At 50.5% G+C, this 21,553-nt stretch overlaps 3 protein-coding genes across 7 annotated transcripts; all 3 read right to left on the bottom strand.

Annotated features, from left to right (window-relative positions):
* Positions 1-1,116: 1,116 nt before the first annotated feature.
* On the bottom strand, positions 1,117-5,604 carry NGRN (neugrin, neurite outgrowth associated). The gene is made up of 3 exons (XM_019718048.3): positions 5,310-5,604; positions 4,838-4,948; positions 1,117-2,185 (listed from the first exon to the last, which is right to left on the bottom strand). The coding sequence occupies exons 1-3, from the start codon at positions 5,471-5,473 to the stop codon at positions 1,594-1,596; spliced, it is 867 nt and encodes a 288-aa protein (XP_019573607.3). The 5' UTR covers positions 5,474-5,604; the 3' UTR covers positions 1,117-1,593.
* A 74-nt stretch (positions 5,605-5,678) lies between these two features.
* Positions 5,679-18,527, bottom strand: TTLL13 (tubulin tyrosine ligase like 13). Of its 5 annotated transcripts, none has more exons than XM_019718031.3 (15): positions 18,110-18,527; positions 15,291-15,560; positions 14,904-14,944; positions 14,099-14,217; positions 12,678-12,808; positions 12,290-12,446; positions 11,753-11,896; positions 11,372-11,457; positions 10,867-11,098; positions 10,192-10,385; positions 8,555-8,740; positions 8,085-8,262; positions 7,624-7,803; positions 6,745-7,063; positions 5,679-6,381 (listed from the first exon to the last, which is right to left on the bottom strand). In XM_019718031.3, exons 2-15 carry the CDS (start codon positions 15,548-15,550, stop codon positions 6,131-6,133), a joined length of 2,478 nt encoding a protein of 825 aa, XP_019573590.3. In that variant the 5' UTR covers positions 15,551-15,560; positions 18,110-18,527; the 3' UTR covers positions 5,679-6,130. The 5 variants fall into 5 exon arrangements, with proteins under 5 accessions (XP_019573590.3, XP_019573591.3, XP_074173829.2 ...); XM_019718032.3 differs by having other exon boundaries at positions 5,988-6,381; positions 10,201-10,385; positions 18,110-18,249; XM_074317728.2 differs by lacking the exon at positions 15,291-15,560 and having other exon boundaries at positions 5,988-6,381; positions 18,110-18,247.
* On the bottom strand, positions 18,519-19,838 carry GDPGP1 (GDP-D-glucose phosphorylase 1). The gene has a single exon (XM_019718046.3). The coding sequence runs from the start codon at positions 19,836-19,838 to the stop codon at positions 18,681-18,683; it is 1,158 nt and encodes a 385-aa protein (XP_019573605.3). The 3' UTR covers positions 18,519-18,680.
* Positions 19,839-21,553: the final 1,715 nt, after the last annotated feature.

Raw genomic sequence — 21,553 nt, 5'->3', positions numbered from 1 at the left:
GAAGGGGAAACCACTTTAGAATAAATAAGACTTCTGGAACATATCAACACAATGCAATGTTGCAGGGTGTGGACCTCGTTTGGGTCCCAATTCAAAGAAATCAACCATAAAAGCCATTTATGAAACAGAACACTATCAGGATATTATGTTCTATCAGGATATTAGCTGATATTAAGGAATTACTAAAACTTTTAAGGTATAGCAATGGTTTATATGTCTGTTAAAAAGGAGTCTTTCTCTCTTGAGATACAAACTGAAATACTTGCAGGTGAAATAGGTCTGGAAGTTGCTTTAAAATAAGGAAGGGGAAATGTGGGATAAGTGAGGATAATGAACAAAGACTGGCCATTTGTTAAACGTTCAAGGTGGGTGATGGGTACAAGGAGTTCACTGCATTACAATATTTTCCCTACTTTTTTGTCTGAAAAACTCTGTAAGGTTGAGCAAACAACTTTTGTGCTCACAATGGGCTTCAAGAGCTCATCTCGTATTTTATACTGAGCTTTTCTCCCTCCACCCCCTTAGATCAAATCTCAGCTGAAGACAGGTGGAGGCTACCTTGAGCAGATGAGTGACACATATACCCTCCAGGGCACAGAGACTTAAGTCCTTTCTATTGTCCAGCTTGCCCACCTCTTGGCCCCAAGGTTGCTGCGAGGTGCCCACTCCACCCACACCTGCCCTCTCCAGCTCAGCCAGAGGCCTGTCATCTGTTGCTTCCTCCACCAGAAGCCGCACCTGTGCCCAGTGGGTTAGAACGTGAGACACATTGACAGGATGGAACAGGAACAGGTCAACCTGGAGGGAGCGAGGGCTTGTTGTTGGCTGAGGTCTGGGTGGGTAGACTGGCAAAGGTAAAAGGCAGGGCTTCCTGCCACTGTGGACTGGCTGACTGGTATGAGGTTCCCCATTTCTTCATTCACTCAACCAATACTGAAATCTATGTTGGGAGCTGACACTGCAGCAACAAACAGACATGTGTCCTGCCCTCATGGGGTCTACGTTCTAATGGGGGCAAGGCGGGTGATGACAAATAACCATAGTAACGGATAAATACTGGGGGAAATTAAACAGGGCTCACAGGTAAACCCTCCCATCCCACACCACCAATGAACAGACTGCTCCATCTCACTTTATTTTGCACATGATGAAAACAACTCATTGACTAAGCAGTTCCACAACTGTTAGTGTTCATTAATCAAGAAGTAAATGAGGACAGAAGGCAAACTTTTCATTTCCTCCCAAACATATACCGCAAGCATCACAGAAACTCTTACTAACACATGCAACACAGGCTGCTTTCAACGCAGAGGCTAAGCAGGAAGGCTGAGCACTGAGGACCCACATGGGTCAGCCCAGGACCACGGCTCCAGGAAGCTGGACTGCACCCAGCCCGCCGCCCCCACCCATACACACCTGCCTTATGGAGCTCACCGCCCCTTGTCCCATTCAAATCCAAGCAGCTTTCCTCCCACGTGCAGGCTCATCACTTCTGCCTACTCCAAGGGGATAATCCACACACGGAAATCCAGGCAGTTCCAACAACTCGCCCAGCTGTGTTTCCCGTGGCAACTTGACAAGCCAGGCTCCAGTTCAAATTCTGTACAAGAAATTCCCATTGTCATCGAAGAACTCTCGCCCCCTCTGCACGACTTTGCTGCTGAAGTTCTGGTCTCCCGGTCGCCCTGCCTTCCACTCTTGCAGCTTCTTCTCAGCGGGCAGCCCATCACTGGCCGTTCCCCTGGTGGCCTCAGAATCACTGGTGGAGCACTTCTGCGGCGCTCTCTGATGACCTAGGGCTGCAGTGACAGGCACAAAGCGCTCCTTCTCCAGGCCCTGGATTCCTGTATTCCTTCCCGTCTGTCTCTTCAGTGTGTTTGTACTGTGACTATTCAGTTCTGTCATCTTCAAAGTTGTGCTGTGACCCTGGCCTTGGGATGAGGTTTCCCCCCTTGGGATCAGCAAAGAGCCTGACACGGAGTGGCCTGCAGAAAGAACCTTCCAGTTCTCCCCCGAGCCTGGAAGCCCAGCTTTCTTAAGGACTTTCTGATCCTGCTTCAGTTTCTGCTCCAATGTGGGTACAAACTTGCTTTTTAAAACCCTTCTGATCAGATCGGTGCTGACATCGAAGCCTTCAGCCAATCTGGGAACTGACCAGGTCTCTGCAAATTCCTTATGTAAATACCTATTGGAAAACGGAGTCGTTTTTCAAGTTGTGGAGAAGTCTATCAAAACGGCTGATAATACTAGTGACAAACCTGTGAGAAGTGCAAGCATCGCCTACCTCCTGCCACTAAATGGCTGTCTTCCAACCCTATGTGCTGAAAGCAACACCCAACCCCTCTTAGTTTCACATCAACTGAACACCCACTGTGCACTGGTCCATGAGATACCGGGGAATGCATGAAAATGGTCCTTCCCTTCAAAGAACATACAATCCAGAGGGAGAGACAGATGTATTCACACGTGACAACCCTGTGGTGACTGTCATAGCAGACGATGCTAGGAGAGCACCCACGAGGGAGGCCCAGGGACAGGCTGTCACAACACTTGCAGCATGGCCCAGGAATTATTTCAGGAAGTCCACAGTAGAGCTGGTCTGAAAGGATGAAAAGGACTAATGAGCTGGCAGAGAAGAGGAGAGGAGGAAGAGATCCAAAGCACTGACAGTTGAGCGAGCGTATGAAATGAAAAGCAGCACGTCACCTATGCTGGGAATAGCTCCGTTTGTCTGACAGGGAGAGCAAGACCAAGACGTCATGCTTAGGAGTCTGGAGTTTATTCCAAAGCAACAGCAAACCAAGGAAGGATTTAAAGCCATGGAATGCCATGGGCAAATTTTGAATTTGAAGCTCAATCCAATGGTAGCTTTTCGGTGGCAACACTAGAGGTGGAAAGATCGGGCAAGAGGCTGTCACAGCAATGCAGGCTGCATGAACTGAAGCAGTGGCAATGTGAGCAGGAGGGAAGACTCGAGAAATAGTTTAGGAAGGCCACGTGGTAGAACTTGGTAAGGGACTAAATATTAGGGGAGGAAGCAGGCTGAGATTCAGGATTTCAGCTTGGGTGATTGGTGGGACTACTCAGGGTTATAGCAAAAATAGAAGCAGAATTACATAGTGATCAACATGTTGAGTTTAAGAAACCTGTGTGACATCCAAACAGATGTCTAGTGCATAACTGAATATACAGAGTTCAGAAGAAAAACATGGACTGAAGATGATGGATTTAGAAGTCGTAAGGCAACATGACTTGCAAAGGTTGTTAAAGCCATGTGAGTGGCTGACATTAGGCGGGGAAATATACAGGGTGAAATAAAATGACCAAGAACACAACTCTTAAAAATATAACAATCTTTAAGATACAGGAAGAAGAGGGGAGCCCAGAAGGAAACAGAAAAGCAGCTCTAGAAATAGGAGTGGTATCTGAGTCAAGGGAGAAGAGAATTTCAAGAAAGCAGACTACAAGGTCAAATCCTGTAGTGGCAGGGACGATTAAGACTAGCGTGTCAGTTATTCCTAATACTGAGTACATCACTGATGGGTTTGTGGGGAACGGTTTCAGACAAAACAAACAAACAAACAAAATGGTAGGCAGCCAGGGAACCAGCTGGGAACAAAACGATGAAAGAACCTGAAGGTGACAGATGTAGGTCCCTGAGGAATTAGGTAGGGATCTGACTGAGAGCTCACAGGACTGGTCCTAGACAAGTGAAGGGCTACCATTTCCCCTGAAATGTAAACAGGGTACAGGATTGAGAATGGAAAACAAGAAGGAAGTGCAAGAAGCTTTAAAGGCTTCTTACGTAGTGGCCCGTTGTTTCCCTTGAAGTAACAGGACATTATTGACCACAAAAGAAGAGGTGACAGGTAGGAAGATTTGAAAAAGCTGTTGGTCTGCACTGGAGAGGAAGCTGTTCGAGAGGCGCCACAGGCCCAGTCGTCTTGACGAGCTCTCCAGAATCCCCTTTATTCTGAATCGCAATTCAAGAGTCATTCTGATGGGAATGGAAAATAACCTATCAAGGACTATTTGGCAATATTTATCAAAAGACAAATCCATGTGCCCATGGACCCAGCAACTCTACTGCTGGGAAGGTATAAAACAACGACGTCTGGCAGATGTGATGTGTATACAAAATTATTCACGACAGCACTATTACTTGTGATAGCAAGCGAGTGGAAACAATCCAAGTACCCATAATAAAAGACTGGTTAAAAAATAAGCAAATAAATAAAAGACTGGTTAACCAAACTGTGATATTCTATGATTTCCATAAAAAAGAATGAAGAGCTTTCTCTTCTGGAGTGGGAAGGGTCTATAGAATACATTAAGTGAAAATAACATAGACAGTATTTACAGCACTGTTTGTGATTGGGTGAAATTTTTTTAAATTGCTTGTATTTGCATAAGGAAACCTGGAAAAAGCCACAAAAAACTCTTAAAAATAGCACCCATAGGAGACTGACCAGGATTAATCATTCTCAATGTGCAAACATTATGCTGTTTGAACTATATGTAATCTATTCAAAACAAAAACCTTAAAACTTATGAAAGCATCTCTTTAAGATTTTCTAAGACAGAGATCCTCTCCTCAGAAAAATGTACATAATGTTGTGATGTCTGCAATTTAGTATTTTTAAATTTCGGCAAAATGAACCAACTGTGTCTTAATGTTAAAAACCATTAAATCAAGATGACGGGCTTATAGAAGTGTGTGGTTATTACTCTACTTTTCTTTAAGAAATCTAAAGTGATGGAAAATATAACAACAATATTCTGGCGCCAGTCTTCTTCACTTATCATCACAGCAGATCCCAACTACCAGGAGTCTTACCGGATCTGTTCCATAGCTTCCCACGTCAGGGTCCTGGGCGGGGCACCTGGCGCCTCCATTTGCCTCCGAATTTTCTGGAACCGAATGGCTTTTTTCTGTCGTCTCAGGGTGCTGGGGGAGAGAACCAACGGCAGAAGCCATGCGTGCAAGCAAGACGGGTGGCTGAAGCGTCTCGGGCTAATTACCGGAGTGCCCAGCCCTCTTTTCTTTGTTCGGCGCCTCAGAAATCGAACGCCTAGAACAGCCCCTAAGCTTGCCCAACTTTTTAAAAAACGGGTCATGAAATACGTCACTAGTGAAGGGACCCATGGCTCCAAGGGAACTGAACACCTGCCCCTGCGCCTCTGATAACGGGAAGAAACGGGTCCCTGCGAATGCGGCAATAGGATGCCCGGCGCCAAGGGGGCGCTGCCTGCAGGGCCGGGGCGCCGAGGACCTGCTTCAGGCTGAGGGCTCGGGAAGGAGCCGGTACCTCTCCACCTCCTGCAGCTCCCGCTCCTCCGGCTCCCAGTCGAAATCGGGATCCGGCTCGCGGCCGACAGAGCCCGGGCCTGCCACCCCTCGGGTCGCGAACCCACGGCGAGCGACGGCAGCACCGACACGACTTCCCAGCAAGCGGCTCAGACTGCCCGCCATGTTGACAAAGCTGCCTCAGCCCGAAACGCTGCACCACCGGAAGCCGAGGGGCGGGACGGAAGCGCGGGGCTCGCGCGTCACGGGCGCTTCCGGCCGGAGGCGGGCCATGTGAGCCCCGACGGCGCTGCGGCCGCCCCGTCCCTGCTCTAACTATGGAGCGAGCCTCCCTGAAACGCCAGAGCCCGAATGAGGTGGAGGACGCGCCTACGAAAACGGCATAAACTTTAATGGAAAGACGGGTTCATTTGCCAAGGGCCGCCCCTCCGCCAGCCCAGGCCGGCCTGTCTCCGCCACGGCGGCGGAAGGGCGTCCCCTCGGAAGTCCTCTGGAAAAGGGGGTCCTTGTCGCGGCGATGACCTCCAGACCCGGGGCCGTACCCAGGTTTCAGACCATCCACCAAGCGATAAATCCAGGCTCCGGTTTCAAGGGCGGAGTTGAGTGAATGGCGGGTCCTGGCTCCTCTTCATCGTCTAGTCTTTTCCGATCCCAAAATCACCTTAGGCTACTGAGGAATTCTTGGTGTCTTTCTGTTTGTGCCTTTTGCAAACAGGGTTCCTGACCAGGGCTTTACAAACTCAAGCTTGGTGGCAGCCTTTCATTTAGCAAAGATTGAAGGCCCTTTGCCCCTTAGGAAACCCGAGGGGGTTCTCCCTGCACTTAGGCGCGGTGGCCGATGTCCAGAAGTGGGGTGCTGCTCTGCGCCAGGGGGGCGGAGTTAGGGCAGAGGCCCCAGGTCTTGGCGGCTCTGTGTTCCGAGTTTACCGCGGAGGACAAGGTGCATTCAGTCTGTGGGCCACTTACCACTCTTTCCGGTTGCAGAAAACAGCTCTGCTTTGGGGTTAGAGAGGGTGGCACTGACCCTGCCAGGGCTCGGTTTATGGCTTCTAGCCTCCTGACGGCTTGGCCTTCTGCAGGGGAAACATGGGTCCTCCACATAAGATTCCCTGTCTCTTTCCCAACTGTTGCCCAATTACCAACACAGGAATGACAGCCTATGCTTCCCTCCAGTGTCTTTACCAACTGCGTTATAATTGGTGTGTTTACTTGTCCATTTCCCCGCTACATTTGTTGAGTGCTGGGGCTGCATTTCTGCAATTTCTATCACCAGATTCTAGTACATAGGAGGAGGTAAATAAACAGGAGTCCACTGCCTTCCCCATTCCCGCACTGCTGGCAGTGCCATGTTATATTTTGGGCGCATCCCAGCTGTAATACCTGCTAGTGGGAACTGGCCCACGCCAGAGGGACCAAAGCTAGTTTTGCATACTTACGGCTCGTGAGCCTGACTCTGGCACTGGGAAAACAGCACCTTGCAGATTTCTTCATTGACAGTGAACAAGGGCTGAAGGCAGCTGGATTTCTTATCCAGTTGAAGTTCCAGGGCTGTAGCTGGCACCGGGAATGATGCGGAAATGCAGCATTCATGCTTGGCATTGGCCCTAAGATCCTGAGGGTCAATTCGTGGGGCTGAGCTGGATGTAGGAAATGAGGAGGGCCCTGCACGTTGCCGGCCCTTCCCAGGAGGGCCAATGGGAACAGACTCTCAGACAGCAGTTCTTGACTGCCCAGCCCGTCGTGGTGAAATCGAGGCTAGAGGAGAAGAGCAGCCCCTTATCACATTTCTTGTGAGGCTGGATGGAGTGGCGGAAGAAACAGGTAACTGAAAAATCTCTTCTAGGTGGTAGCCACTAGTTAACCAGTTACCCACCCCTTTGGGGCTCAACCAAAACAGGACCCAATAGGTTTGCTACTAGCCCAGGGAATAGTGAATGCAGCAGCTGTTTTGTTGGCCCAAGACCGTTTACTTATCTCCCGATGGAGCCCCGGCACTGGCAGTGCTAGGGAGAGACTACAAAGAAACAACTGAGGGTGGCGGCCTTGTTATTTGTCAGTCATGAGTTTGGGGTTATTGCAAGACAGGAATATAGAGAACAAGTCTCTTGTAAGTGAGCAGGTTGGGAGCTGCACTTGGCTGGATGTCATTACTAAAACAAGGGAGCTTGGGAACAGATGGAAAAGGAACCAAGAGACCATGTCCCAGGCTCCACTGCCAGATACCATCACATTAGCCTCCTGTGCCGCATCCACCACCACGTGCTGGTACAACCCTTGCTCCCTTGTTCTGTGAGACGCTGCGTAGGGACTCTCACCCGATTTTCGAGAAGTGCTTTCTGGCCCCGGTGGCTGGGGTGTAGCAGGCGGGTGATTTGCTCTACAATACCCAAGCTCCGGATGAGGTTCTCCCTCTGCAGCAGGGCCTTCATCCTCTCCAGCTCCTCCTCTTCCACGATAGCTTGCGGCTGCATGCTGTCCAGGTGTCCCGGGAGCAGCTACAGGCACATGACAGGCGCATGCAGGGTCTCCAGGGATGAGTCCCGAACCCCAAAAAGGTCGGCTGCAGGACTCCTGCCTACTCTATCCCTTCCCTGACCTATTGGAAGGTTCCCTTTGCTCTCCATTCTCCCAGCTCCTGTAGCAACAGGTAGGATTCAGTGTGCTCATTAGGAACTCACCCCATTGTACAAGAGGAGAGGACAGCAGGGATTCCCTTCTCTAGTAGTTCCAACCCATGTTTCTGAAGAAAGGCAAGAGCCACAAAAACCCCTGATACCTCTTTCCCCTGCTTCCGGTTCCTGAAGGCCAAGTGGGTGGCAAAGTCCCGGAGCCTGGGCCTGAATCGGCTCTTCTCCCCTGCTGACTCGCCCAGGTTCTGCTCCTTGCTTTCCTTCCGCCTCTTGATGCCTGAGGTCTCCTGTTCCTGCTTAAGGCGGATCTCTTCCAGTTGCTGCCTGACAAGACACAGCAGCTTCAGACACTGGAGAAATTGTGTTGTGGGGCAGGGGATGGGGATGGGGAAGGAGTAGGAAATTAGGACGTTTTGGTGACTGATGTGAGAGGAGTGTGGGGAAAGACTGGAAACCTACTACACTGAGTCATTAAGAGTCTGATAGAATTTCTAACTCCATCCCTCTTTCCTCAAGTGTCTGGCTTCCCGTCCACCCCGCTGGGGAGCAGTTCAGCTCCAGGATGTGCCCCCCCCCCCCGCCCCCAGTGGAGAGAGGAGAACGCAGTGCAGAGTACCTGGCGCACTCCTCTCTGGCCTTAGAAGCAGCAGTCTCCTGGAAGAGGGAGCCATTGTTCTTGAAGAAGGGCGCGTACTTCTCTGTGTTGGGCCCAGGGTAGATCCGCCGGTACCCGCCCAGGTGAGAATCCTCATAGCGTTCCTGGTCCAGCAGGGCTGTGTGAGACGACTCGATTTGTTCTCGCCTGTGAAAACCGAGCTCCAGGTGAGTCAAAGCTGTGACAGTGCTGAGTCAGGAAAGGAACAGAGGCTGGAGCCGTAAGAACCCCCTGCTAGCTTCAGGGCCTGGCCGTGTTGAAGATTGCCAAACCCAGCTGTGGTCAGTCGCACCTGTGTGTCAAGCCCACAAAACTAGGCTTGACTTCCAGAAATCTGGTTTTCATCTTACGTGCAGTACGCTCCACTTGTAAGCTAGAACTCCAAGTTATCACAATTTTCTTAGATTTCTGCTTATAAAAAATTAGGTTTCTAATTACAGAAAATCTTAGGAGAACAAAAAAAAAGATAAAAACCTCCCATCATCTTATGATGCGGTTAGCATATTGGTTATGAGCAAGAACTCTGGGGCAGGACCTCCCGAATTTTTCCTGGCTTTGCCACTCACTACCATGCTCTGAATTTATTCCTTCCTTCTTGTTTTAGATGAAAATGGGCTCATACTACATTTTTAAATGACTGACTCGTATTCTGCTGTATGATTGTACCTTTCTTTATTAAGTGCAGCAGTTTTCAACCTTTTTCCCCATTGAAAGACAGGATTCCTAAGTCACGTACACAGTCCAATCTCGTGGGACGTTCATGGCGTTTTTAGTTATGCGTCGCCCCCACTCACACAAACACTTAAGTGCCTCCTCTGTGCCAGGCCCTCAGGATAGCAGGGCAAATCAAATACACACTGGCCCTGCCTCTTGCAGTGCAAGTGGGGAAGAGTGACGTTACTATAGGAATAATCCTAAATCTACTCTAATTCATTATATAGGAATAATCCTAAATCTACTCTAATTCATTATAACGTATCATTAACAAATTGTAATTTAGTATAGGCAACAAATTACCATGTTTGTAACCCATCTTACAATTAAAACAACCGTGGGTGAACAATACTGATTTAAACCGTCCCCTATTATAGAATGACTAAACTGTCTTCTGTGTTTCACTATTCAAACATTCTCAGGAAATGGTTTCTAGAGGAGCTTCGTTAAAATAAAAAACCCTCAGTTAATCAAACCACATAAAGCTCCTTATGTGCTAATATGAAATAGCTATAAAATACACCGCTAAGCAGGGTACAGAGAGTGTGAAAGTTATAGTACTGTCTGGGTAGATAAGGGAGAAAAACAATTTGTATAAATACACGTATGCATGTGCATTAAATGTTTGAAAAAGTATACGCATGACCCTAGGAACGCTAATTGGCTCCGGGGTTGGGGGACTGAGTAGCTGGAGGAGAAGGGTAGGAGAGAGACTAGACTACTTGCATTTTGAACATATTATCTATGACAAGTGATGTAGTATCTATGCCAAAAAAACTTGTTTCTAATAGCTAATCAGCCCCAGGCTGCCTTCTCCATCTAGAGAATGTTACTCTCCTGCAAGTAACAACAAAGACAAGTACACAACCGAACACGTGGGGTACCTGGAATACCTGGCTTCTCGTGGCTGCTGGTGGCACTGGAAAAGCCGTTCTTTGACTCGCCGCTTGTCTTCCTCCATCACCTTCCTTTTGTCACAGCCCCGGAGGTTGACAAGGGTCAGGGCATCACAGAGGAGTGCGTCCTTCACTTCTCTATCCAGCTGTGAGTCAGTGGTGAAGCTTGGCGAGTGGTTTACCTGCCAGGAAGAGTCATCACCCACGTCCTTCTGAGACCACCTGAGCAGGTGGTGGTCTTTTGCAGACCCAGTGTGAGGATCTAGGAGAGACGTCCCCCTCCAGGGGCCTCAGCCAAGGAGGCTGGATGTTCTAACTTCCAAGGCCATAGGACTCTGCCCCAGATACCCCTCCAATGCACAGGCTGGTGACAGCAAATCAGACAGCCTGACTCTGTAGACACAGTGTCCTTCAAGGCACGGCTTACAGTGGAGCATTTGGGATCCAAACCCTGGATTCCTACGGTGGCAGCCAGAGACCACCAAGTTTCACTCGGCAGGTCAAGTGTTGAGGTCTTATGCCTTTTGCCGGGGTCCCACCCACCCCAATGCTGTCACGGCCCCCGCCCTCTGTTCCACCACTCGAGTGCACCCCGTACCCCAGTGTCCTATTCAGAGAGACCTCTGGCCCTTGGTTTTGCAAAGCCCAGGAGATAATCCTCACCTCCAACAGCCAGGGCTTCAGCTTGTGGTCCAGCAAGACGTCAAAACCAAGGATCTCAAAACAGGCACAAATACCTCCACTCAGATGTTGGGGGAAACAGGTTCGGTAGTTGTGGCGGAGGACAGAGTGGGCGGAGATGATGGTTTTGATCACGATGTCCTCGATGCCCAGCCAGATCTCTCGGTGGTTGTAGCTGTGTTCTTGCAGCCAGGCGTTGAGCGTCGACAGCTTCCTGTGAGGCCCAGTGCTCAGAGGAAGACCAGCTTCTCTGCAGGCGGGAGGCTCCCTACCACTCACCTAACTCCATGCCTAGGTTCCTGGGCTTTAAAGGGCTGCTACCACCTGGAGGAGGGCTTAGTTACCAGGGTGGGGCTGGGGCTGCCCAGGACAAGGGTCTGAAGGTTGACTTTTCCTGAGCCATCAGCCTCCCGAGAGCCAGTCTGTTTCACGGGCTGCCGAGACTGCAGGGCTCAGGGACAGAGGAAGAAAACCGAGGAGGGAGTACCTCTTACTGCCCATGGTATCATCCCGGACAAAGTTCTCATTGTGTTTGTTGATCGCATAGTTGGTCAGGTGCATGCAGACCTCCTCCTGGGGAGAGAGCGGCCCTGTGGCCTCCCCTGCTTCCACGCAGCTCTCCTCGCCAGTTCTTCATGCCTTTTGAGTCCCCACCCGTCCCCAGGACTGCTCAGCTCCTGTCCCTCTTCCCCAGAGAAGGGTGTGCTGTTCCTCCCCTGCCCGCCAGCGCTGAGGCCCTCACTGGGTGACGAGTGGGTGACAAGCCAGCGGAGTCACAGGCCTCTCTACCTGGTTTCTCCATAAATCTTCAGCAGTGCAAGAGGAGAGGGTGCCCCCCTGCCCCCCAGGGCTGCTGCTGGCCCCTTACCAGGTTGTTGCAAGTGGGCTCCACATAGGGCATGGTGGCAAAGCGGGCCAGACCCTCCTCATACATGAAGATCCGCAGAGGGTCACAGGATGTGATGAGGACATAGATTCGCATGTCGAACTTGAAGCCGTCAATGAGGAAGGGCTGAGCGTGCGCAAATCCACCAGGAAAAAGAATCACGCTGTGAAGTGTTTACTATGTACCACACACTGCCCTAAGTGCTTCAAATACCTAGCAACTCACTCAGTTTCCACAGTAACTATGTAAGGTAGTGAATGGTATTGTTCCCATTAACAAACGAGGAAACTGAGGGACAGAAAGGGTGAAACATTTGCCCAAGTCCCGTATATCTAGGAAGTGGGAAAACTCAGATTCAGACCCAAGCATGCTGACTCTGAGCCCGGGCTCCACACGGCCTCCAGGAGAACGGGGGGTGGCAGAAAGGGTAGGCGCCTGAAACGGGCTTCCTCCCCGGCTGAGGAGACAGGGCACCCCAGTGCCGGCCGAGGGTCGCGGTGGTCCTGAGGCGCCCTTCACCTTGGAGATGTACTGCTGGCAGATCATGTGCTCTCCGGGCTTGATGTCCCGGGGGTTGCGGGTGATGAAGATGCCGCGCCCCTGACAGCCACTGTCTGGCTTGCAGATATACGCGCGGGTTTTCCGCTGGCGACCATAGGACTGGAAGTCCCCATAGCTATGTGCAGAGAGGGGCTGGTCAGAAGGTGCCTGCTCCTTCCCGCCCTTCAGTCCACGCTCTTCCTGGAGCCCTCAGTCTCAGACCTACTTTTCTTTGACCAGCTGAAACTCTCGTTCCACTTCCACCCCCTGAGGCATTCGAGGCCACAAGGCCAGAGTCTGGAGGGAACTGAGATGACGGACCCTTTCCTCCCACGCGCTTCTCAGCCTGGGAGCCAGGCCGACTCACTCTGCGGGGAGGCACCAGGTGCGCGGGGAGAAGTTGTAGTCCAGCGGGTAGAGCTTCTGCATACGGGTGAGGTTCCGAGCCAGGAGGTCCTTCCGGCAGATTTCCGTCATGCCAGGGAAGTGGTTGATTTTCTGAAACGGAGCCAGGCGGTTATACTACTCCCCGGAGGAAGTGGCAGTGCCTGGGGCCTGGGCAGCCCAGAGAGCAGTGGTGGACGAGCAAGATCAAGGTAGAAGTCATGGGGAGGTAAACACTCCTTAGTACCCCAAGGAGAAACAGGAAGATTCCCAAGGCAAGTGAATCTCTCTCCTTGGCCTCTCCCCAAAACACACGTCCACACCGGGCTCAAGAAACGAGGGGCAGTGAGCAGGTGAGCCAGGACTCTGAGCCGGCCAGCCGGCTTATAACACCCTTCAGGTCACCAGGAACTCGTCCTGTAATAAATGGTGGATGACAGCACAAAGCGAACGAGGAAACGTTTCCCCAGGGACAGAAGGAAAGTAAGAACCAGCCCACGGAATGCACTGCCACGGCACCCCGAGGCATGGCACTGCCCGGGGCCTGCTGGAACCCCGCAGAGCTGGGGGCACCACCTCACTATGCTTCGGGGCGCTCAATGGCTTTCCCACTCACTAGCTGTGTGAACCTCCGCGGCTCGGTGTTCTCTTCCTAACAAGATGTATCTGCCACTGAAGGTTTTTTTTTGAGGATTTAATGAGGTAAGAAGGTAGACACTTAACACAGTGTCTGACCTATTGTAAGCCCTCGCTCCATGCTGCTAATTATTGCTACCCTCATCTAACGACCGCTCCATCCGTGCCCCCCGTTGCCCCCACCCCCTCGCTCTTCTCATTGTGGGACAAGTCACAGTCTCCTCAACTCCCTTCCTGGCCTCCCCTCAAAACAAGCCTGCATACCCTTTATAATTATTTTATTGCTAACCACCACAAAGACCCAATTACAGGATAACAAAAATACCATGAAGAAGTTATATTCTTCTCATAGACCCTGGTCCGTCGTTTTTGACTTTCTTGTGGCCATGCAGGACCCTACGCTGCCTCTTAGTGGATGTGAGCTGCTAGGCTAAGCTGCTAGGAAGGCTGGGCCATTCAGCTGGCTCTGAATCTGCATGAGTCTCCCCTATGATGGGCTCACCTGCCCTGGAGAGTGCCAGCTGGGCACATGCCTCCAGGCAAACAGCAAACACTGCGATAGGATGTGCCCAGCAGACACTTCAGATAGCAGAAGTTGCAGGCTTCAAAGGAGACCACCTTCTGGTGAGCAGAAGCCCCTGGCCCTGGCCTTTCCTGCTCTGCACGGGGTGCAGCCACACAGTAGCAGTCTCAGGCACCCGGGCAGAAGGTGGGAGCAGGCATTCTGGGGCCACAGTCCCGTTAGCATCTGGGGTCATGAGGCTGTACCTGAAACCGCTTCATGTCCATGACTCGTTCCAAAGAGACAGAGCAGTCTGTCCAGTACACAATCCATTCTTCTTCCTCCCCCACCTCCTTCAGGCCACACACTTGGGCTGCCCGACGCACTGTGGGGAGAGGGAGGTCAGCGCACCAGCCTGGCCGCGGGCAACGAGCCCTGGGACTGTCGCTGGGTGGGGTAAGAAACGGCCTGACTGGAGAGCAGGATGAGGAGGAAGGTAGTCCTATGGTTTAGTTACCATGTGACAACTGCAAGTTCATGAGGCTGTTGGGTCCATTCCAAAATCTGTGACAGAAAACTAGAGCCTGGCTCTGTGCTCCTGTCATTCCGTCGCAGGACAGTTTCTGGCCTGTAGAGCTGACCCTGGCCTGGTAGGTGTCACAATGACACCTCACACTCTGGATGGCCTCTTGCACAGATGCCAGCAGGGACAAAAGGAAAGGAAAAGATGGCTGACCTAGCTGCTGATTTTCTTTAAAAATTGCTAAAGTCAGGTCAAAAACGTCCTTTAAAACACAGTTTTAACCTGGTCTATGTCTCATCTCTGGTAAAATCTGGGAAGGGTGGACAATGACTTTCAGTCATTTTCTTTCTTGTTAGCTAACTGCAGATTCCTGCCCTAGTGCCCACACTAACGGGAACAGTGTTGTCTCAGCTGCTGGTAGCTGAGCAGGGGGCTCAGTACAGGGTACAGGCCTGCCTAACAAGATCCAGAGGCAGGGAGCCTGACTGGGGGACAGCCGCAGGTGTCCTCTTACCCACGGTGGTGTAGGTGACAGGCCGGGTGCTTACCACTCTCATACTTGCAGTTGGTCAGGTTGATGGCCAGGGGTCTGGAAGGGAGGAACAGCAGAAATCAGCCAGAATGGGAGAGGCCAGACCCTGGGCTGCCAGGCTCTCAGATGAAGAGACACCCAACAAATTCACAATGCAACTCATTTTCTCTAGAAGCCACTTTCTCTAACGACCAGGATGATGTAAACATGTGGAAATTCTACACTGAGCCAGCCCACATGGTTCTGTATGTTTTTGTTGTACCAGAAGGTTAATGAGGCTCTTGTATTTCCTGTCCCCTTTCCCAGGCGAAAAGGAAAACCTTGGCTCCCAGCCCACCCATGCCGAAGGGAGGCCGGGGTGACTGTGGAGCCAGGCAGGTGAGAGGGTCCAGTGAACAGTTACCTGCTCTTCCGCCTTCTCTTTCTCCTCCCGACTTCTAAGTCATCTAAGTCAGCTGGGGCGACAAGCTTTTCCGGAATTTTTGTGGCTACAATGGACAAGGGCACTCCATTCCCCAATGCCTGACAGTCAGTCTTGGAGAGCATCTGCTGAGAAGGGTTAGAAGGGATGCTGACTCCCTCCTGATCACGCTCCTCCTCAGATTCCTCTTCTTCAACGCAGTCGTCCTCCGACTCACTGGTCTTACAGGTACTTGGCTCCATGCTTCAGATTCTGAGGGGACGGGGCGGGAGGTAAATACCTGTCAGACCTTCCTCCAGGAGGGGCGAGGCCTGCAGGGTCCTCCCTAAGGAACTTCCTGGTGTTATAAGGGAATGCTGCTGCTCCTCAGGACAGAACAATCCCACTACGCTACAAAATGGACTCTTTCCAAGTAGGTAATGGGGACCATGGGATGCCCATGAGATGCTGGATTTGCTGACAAACCAGTCACCCAAGCTCACTCCACACACCAGCGTGCCGGCAGGAGCTGAACAGAGCTGTCAAGGGCCATTTACGTGACGTAGCCTGTTTGTTCTTGAATGGGGAGAATGGCTGGGGTGCTTCGATTTTAAAATAGAGCATAAGACCAAAGGTCAAAGGTCTCCTAGGCTGGCCCTTGCTCTGTCCCATGACTCAATTTCTCCATGTGTATACACTGGGGCCAGACACCCGCTGGCTAAGACCCCTTGGGGTCTGTTGGCGGAGGGAAAGCTCCTGGAGGACTCTGCCCACCCCCAGTTCCAAGGAGAACGGATGGGCTTCAGGGTCGGTCCCTAGAGGCTTGGGACTGGACTCAGCTGGTCACTCATGTCCACCCTATGCCTGGCTCTTGGTCCTTCCCGAGTGTTGCTGGGCCTCCGGGACCGCCTCCTTGTTTCACAGGACTGGCTGTCCCCGCTGGTCGCGAGGGGGGGGCGCGCTCACAGTCCTCCCCCACCCCAGGGGTTTACTCCTAGCTACGGGATGCCCACGGCGGAGGCACGTCCTTCCGCAAGCCAGCAGCCGACGCCGTCACCATGGACACGAGGGCGGCCCCCAATGGAGCAGCGTTCTGGAGGCGCGGCCTGTCGGAAACCACACCCACTCGGGCTCCCGGGGAGGCCATCTTGGGCGGGAACCGAAAACGTTTGTCCTTAGGGCTGGCGGAGGAAGCACCGTTGAGCACGCAGCTCTCGAGACTGACGGTGCATCATGGGACTTGTAGTCCTTCCGTTTCCACAGCCGTTTGCACAAGAGCTCCACTCCCACTATTCCTTGAACCCACAAGCCAAGCCCAGAATTTGGCCACCTCTGTTCTGGAGCAACATCTGCTTGCCTTTCTTCAATTAAAACATAAATAAATAAATAACCATGGCTTGAGCACAGTCTTTGCACTCAGGAAGGGCGGCCCCGATTAGCACGCGCTCGGCCTGGTGAGCTGAGATAGCCCCATTGACTAAGGAAGGAAAACCAACCGCCTTATCAGACTGCTCCTTCACTTTACCCATTTTGTCTGACTTCGATTGCCACTGCCACTAAACTGAGCCCAACTTGTCCCCTTAAGATTATCTCCTGCGGCTCAATCTAGAGGACACTTTAAAAATGTCCCTCCTTTAAAAGGACATGGACATTTTCTGATTCACAGACTTGATCTTTCTTCAGCATACAATACTCTCAATTACTCCCTCCTTGAAATGCTTTGCAATCCTTTGGCTTCCAGGACACTCATTTTTCTCATTCTTTCGACAAATATTTAGTGTTGCAGGCACTATTCTAACCATCATTTCTTGCCTGAATCACCACCATTCAGCAATCTCTTAATTGGACTCGGATTCTATTCTTCCTGCCTCATCCATCCATTAGCTGCTGAGAATACTCGCAGCTAAAGTATTCTTCCTAAAATACAAATCTGTTACCACCCAATTGAACTCTTCAAGGTTAGATGAAATCCAAAACCTCTTAGCACAGACCTCCATCAAAAAGCAAGGGAAGAGGCGGAGAAGGGGGGGGGGGGGGCACCTGGATCAGCCCTTCCTAGCACCTCAAAGCCCAGGGCTCTGAGAACAAAGGGTCCTCTAAGTGTTCTATTCTCAAGTTTAGAAAAAGCTTCCGTCTAAATATATAAATGGCTGAGAAGTACCACCATAAAGAAAATCTTTTTGCCTTTTCCTCCCTTTTAATGGAAAAATTTACTTGGGCCAGAGAAGGCTCTCCACTAAACAGCCGTCCTAGGGAATAAGTGGGATAATCCTGACATTTGGGCTCATCACCTTCGACACAGAATACACTTTGCTGTCATGGTCACCTGCATGACCTTCAAAGAGTGAACAAGCAAAATAAAGTGGGGTTTGTATATGCAAAGTGTTGCAGAAAGAGGCAATGTGCCAAAACCATGGAGCCGACCAAAAGCTTTTGATAGAAATTTAAATGGTCAACATATAAATGCAAACATTTAAGTTAAAAATGTTTTTCTTATGAGAGTGGGTTGTAGTACATATTCTGCCTTATCCCAATGAGACTCTTATACTAATCTTTTGGGATCAAAACCTGTAAAATTCTATATAAAAGCGTCAGTCCTGGACATAGAGAGCCAACGACTGGGGACCCGGGAACCGTTAAGGAGAGCACCACTGTGACGGGAGCCGCAGTCACCAGCACAGTCCCAGCTCCGCTTCGGGGGTCTGACTGCCTGTGCTGCAGTCCTGGCTCCACTACGTCGCTGTGGGACCTTGAACAAGTTACTAAATCTATGTCTGCCTCCACCTCTTTGTCTGGTAAATGGTGATACTGAGAACTCATACCTTTAAAGCTGTGAGGACCACTTGTTTTCACACAAGACGACGTATGTGAAGAACACTCAGCTCAGTGCTGGGGCTGAGGAAACTCCAAGGCAGTCAGGCAGGTGAAGAATGTCCTAGAAGGAGGGCATCTGAATGGAGCCCGGCCGAATGCAGGGCAGGGATGAAGCCATAAAACTCAGTGGTGGGCAAAGGGAGAACAAGTAAGAGGCAAGATCAGAGGACGTGGGGGCACCACACAAGAGGCACATAACCTCGCTTTCCTAAGACTTGATACGAAAGGCAAAGAAAAGTCCACGTATATTGTCAGGAGTGTGTGACTCTAGTGCACTCTCCCTTCTCAACAACAGGTTAGACATTCCTGGCGCTTGTCCAAGAAGAAAGGTGAGAAGAAGCAGATACATCCACAAGGGCTCATTCATTCAATTTATTACAAGGTTTTTCCTCTTCAAAGAGACCACTTTTATCAGTTCTTGCTCCCTCCAGAGACAAGAGAGAAGGCAGTCATGCAAATGCCCAAATGACCATCATAGACAGCTCTCGGGTTAGTTAGAAAACAAATGCTCCCGAAGGATTACTGCTCCTCCTGGGCTACCAAGGCCACCAGTGCTGACCGTACCTCTTCCGCCTGATCGTGGGGCAGCAGACAGTCTTGAATGAGGGCCAGAGCGGCTGCTTCTGTCAGGCTGCTGAAGTCCTGGGATGTTTTGACAGGGAGGTGACCGGCCAGCTCACAGAGGGCAACATTGAATGCCTCACCTTCCTTTATCCCAAAACTGGACTTCCGGGCCCAGAGGATTACCCGGATTCCCGTGAGGGCTGAGGAAGGTGACGTCTTTCCAGGTGGGGCCCCCCGGGTCACAAACAAATTATGTGCAATCTCGTGGTCAGTGAGATAATTAGTGGCCCGACATACCCTGCTTATCAAGGCTTCCAGGTCAGGCCCAGGCCCGCTGGTGTAGAAGAGGAAGCCGGGAGCTGGGACAGCCTGGAGTAGGTACAAATGGCCCCCAGGGTCCAGGGGCTCGCTTGGTGCCCCCTCCACGGGCAGTCTGTGGGCCAGGTAGTAGCCGTGCAGGTGGAGGTGGTTCACTGAGGCCAAGCCACCCAGGCTGTTGAAGCCAATGCGAAAGCCCGGGTGTGAGCTGAGGAGCACAGCCTCCAGCCCGGCCCGCAGTGCCCCCGGCAGCAGGCGCTGGGGGAGCCCCCGGGCGGGCTCCGGCACCAGCAGCACATGGCCCCACTCCAGGGGGCTGACATTGATCAGCACGAGGATGTCCTCTTGCTGGAGAACATCTGGGAGACCAGGCTCCCGGTGCAAACGGAAGAGGACTTCTCCTGGCCGGATTTTGTTGAAGTTAAACTGTTCAGGGTCAAATGGCTGCCTCACGCTCCTGATGTTCTGGGGGGGTCTCCTCTGCACCCCTCGCTCCACATTCAGCTGAGCCACAAAACCCACAGTACCAGGGAGGGTTTGGGTCTGTAGCTCCCCCAGGCAGTAGCGGAACAGCCCCAGCTCCATCCGCTGCCTCCAGGCAGAGCAGAGTACAGTGTCGAAGCGAGACAGCGGCAGCGTGTCCAGGAAGCTGGGTACGTTCCTCGGCCACTGAACCCCTTCCTGCATGAGGTCCTTCTGTCCATAGATAAAGTCAGGAATGCCTTGCTCTTCCCAGTCCTCTTTGTTTGGAGGTAGCAAATAGGAGGTTTCATTTGAACCATGTGGAACAGCCATGGGATGACCTGAAACAATCATAAGGGGTGAAAAACACAAGACGCCAACCCTTTTCCATAGATTTAATTTTCAAATAAACTCTACTTGTTTTGATTACCAAAGTAATACATGCCTTTGGTAAACATTTTGAAAACACAGAAATCACTCATAATTCTACCACGTGTAGATTAACATACATTTTTGCTGAGTTAAAAATATATATTGGAATTGAAAAAAAAATTATATACGCTGAGTCAATTTTCTTTTTTTTTCCTTTTTTTAACTTTTATTTATTTGTGTGTTTTTCCAGGAGCCATCAGCTCCAAGTCAAGTAGTTGTTTCGATCTAGTTGTGGAGGGCACAGCTCACAGTGGCCCATGTGGGGATCAAACCGGCAACCTTGTTAAGAGCACCGCACTCTAACCAACTGAGCCAACCGGCCGCCCCCGAGTCAATTTTCTTAATGGAGAAAAAAAAAAAAAAAGATAAAATACAACCCTAATTTCAACGTCCAGGAAAAAAAAAAATCACAATTTACACTTGGCCTAATTTTCATATACAGATGGCTCTTGATTTGTAATTGTACATACAGGTTGTTGCCAATTTCATATTATCATACACAAGGTTGCAATGAATATCCTGTGTATCTACCTTTGCTTATACGTTTTTATTTTCCTTTAAAGTAAAACCCCAGTAGACCACTGGGTCAGAGTAGGCTCATGGCTCAGGCTTTAGATATATATTCCGTCACACTGCTCTCCAGAAAACTATACCAGTGCTGCAGTGTATGAGAATGGCCAGCGTTTCAAAGCTGACCATGCCTCCTTTGATGGGGATAGCTTTTCTACTGTTCGGTAGTGGTTCCAAATGACTGTGCATAGAGCCACTTGGGTAAGGGTGGCCCGGTGTGTGCATAAATGCCCAGCCAATCCTTCAAGGGGGAAACTGGTGCCTGTCTTCATCTCCCACTGGGGCCCCTGAGTCCCGTGGATCCAGTGGTGTCGGGGAGAGAGGCCTGCTGTTGGCGCAGATAGAACTTCAGAAGGAGACTTACCTCAGTAGAGTTGCTGCAGTCCAACCTTGGGTTCCCTCTGCTCTGCTGGTCCAGAACCTTCACGTTAATAAAACAAAGGAAAAAAAGAAATAAAACAAAGGAAACATAAAAAACATACAAATGACATACAAAAATTTAAGCTGAGTTTCACGGGTATAGAGTTTCAGTTTTGTAATAAAACAGTTGTAGATCGGCTGTCTGCACAACAAGGTGAATATACTTAAACGCTACTGCACTGTACACTTAGACACGGTTAAGAGGGTGAATCTTCTGTGTTTTCTTACCAAAATAAAAATTTAAGTCAAGCTAAGCGTAATTTTGACAATAAAATGGAAAGGCTTAAATTATTCTAGTAAAAGTGAGTTTCAAACATTTCTCCAAAGAAGATACACAAACGGCCAACAAGCAAGTGAAAAGATACTAACCATCACTAATCATTAAGGACACGCAAATCAAAACCACAATGAGACACCACCTCTCACCCATTAGGATGGCTACTATGAGGAAAAAAAAAAAAAACAGAAAATAATGGCGTTGGTGAGGATGTAGAGAAATGGGAACCCTTGGTGTACTGTTGTTGGCAGGAACATAAAATGATGCCACTAAATGACAGCATTTCCATAAAATGATGGAAAATAGCACGGCAGTTTCTCAAAAAAGTAAAAAGAGAATTACTATACGA

The sequence above is a fragment of the Rhinolophus sinicus genome, chromosome 13, assembly GCF_057876585.1.
Source record: "Rhinolophus sinicus isolate RSI-liver-muscle chromosome 13, RSI-T2T, whole genome shotgun sequence".
Lineage (NCBI taxonomy): Eukaryota > Metazoa > Chordata > Mammalia > Chiroptera > Rhinolophidae > Rhinolophus > Rhinolophus sinicus.
This window is presented reverse-complemented; position numbering and strand designations above follow the sequence as displayed.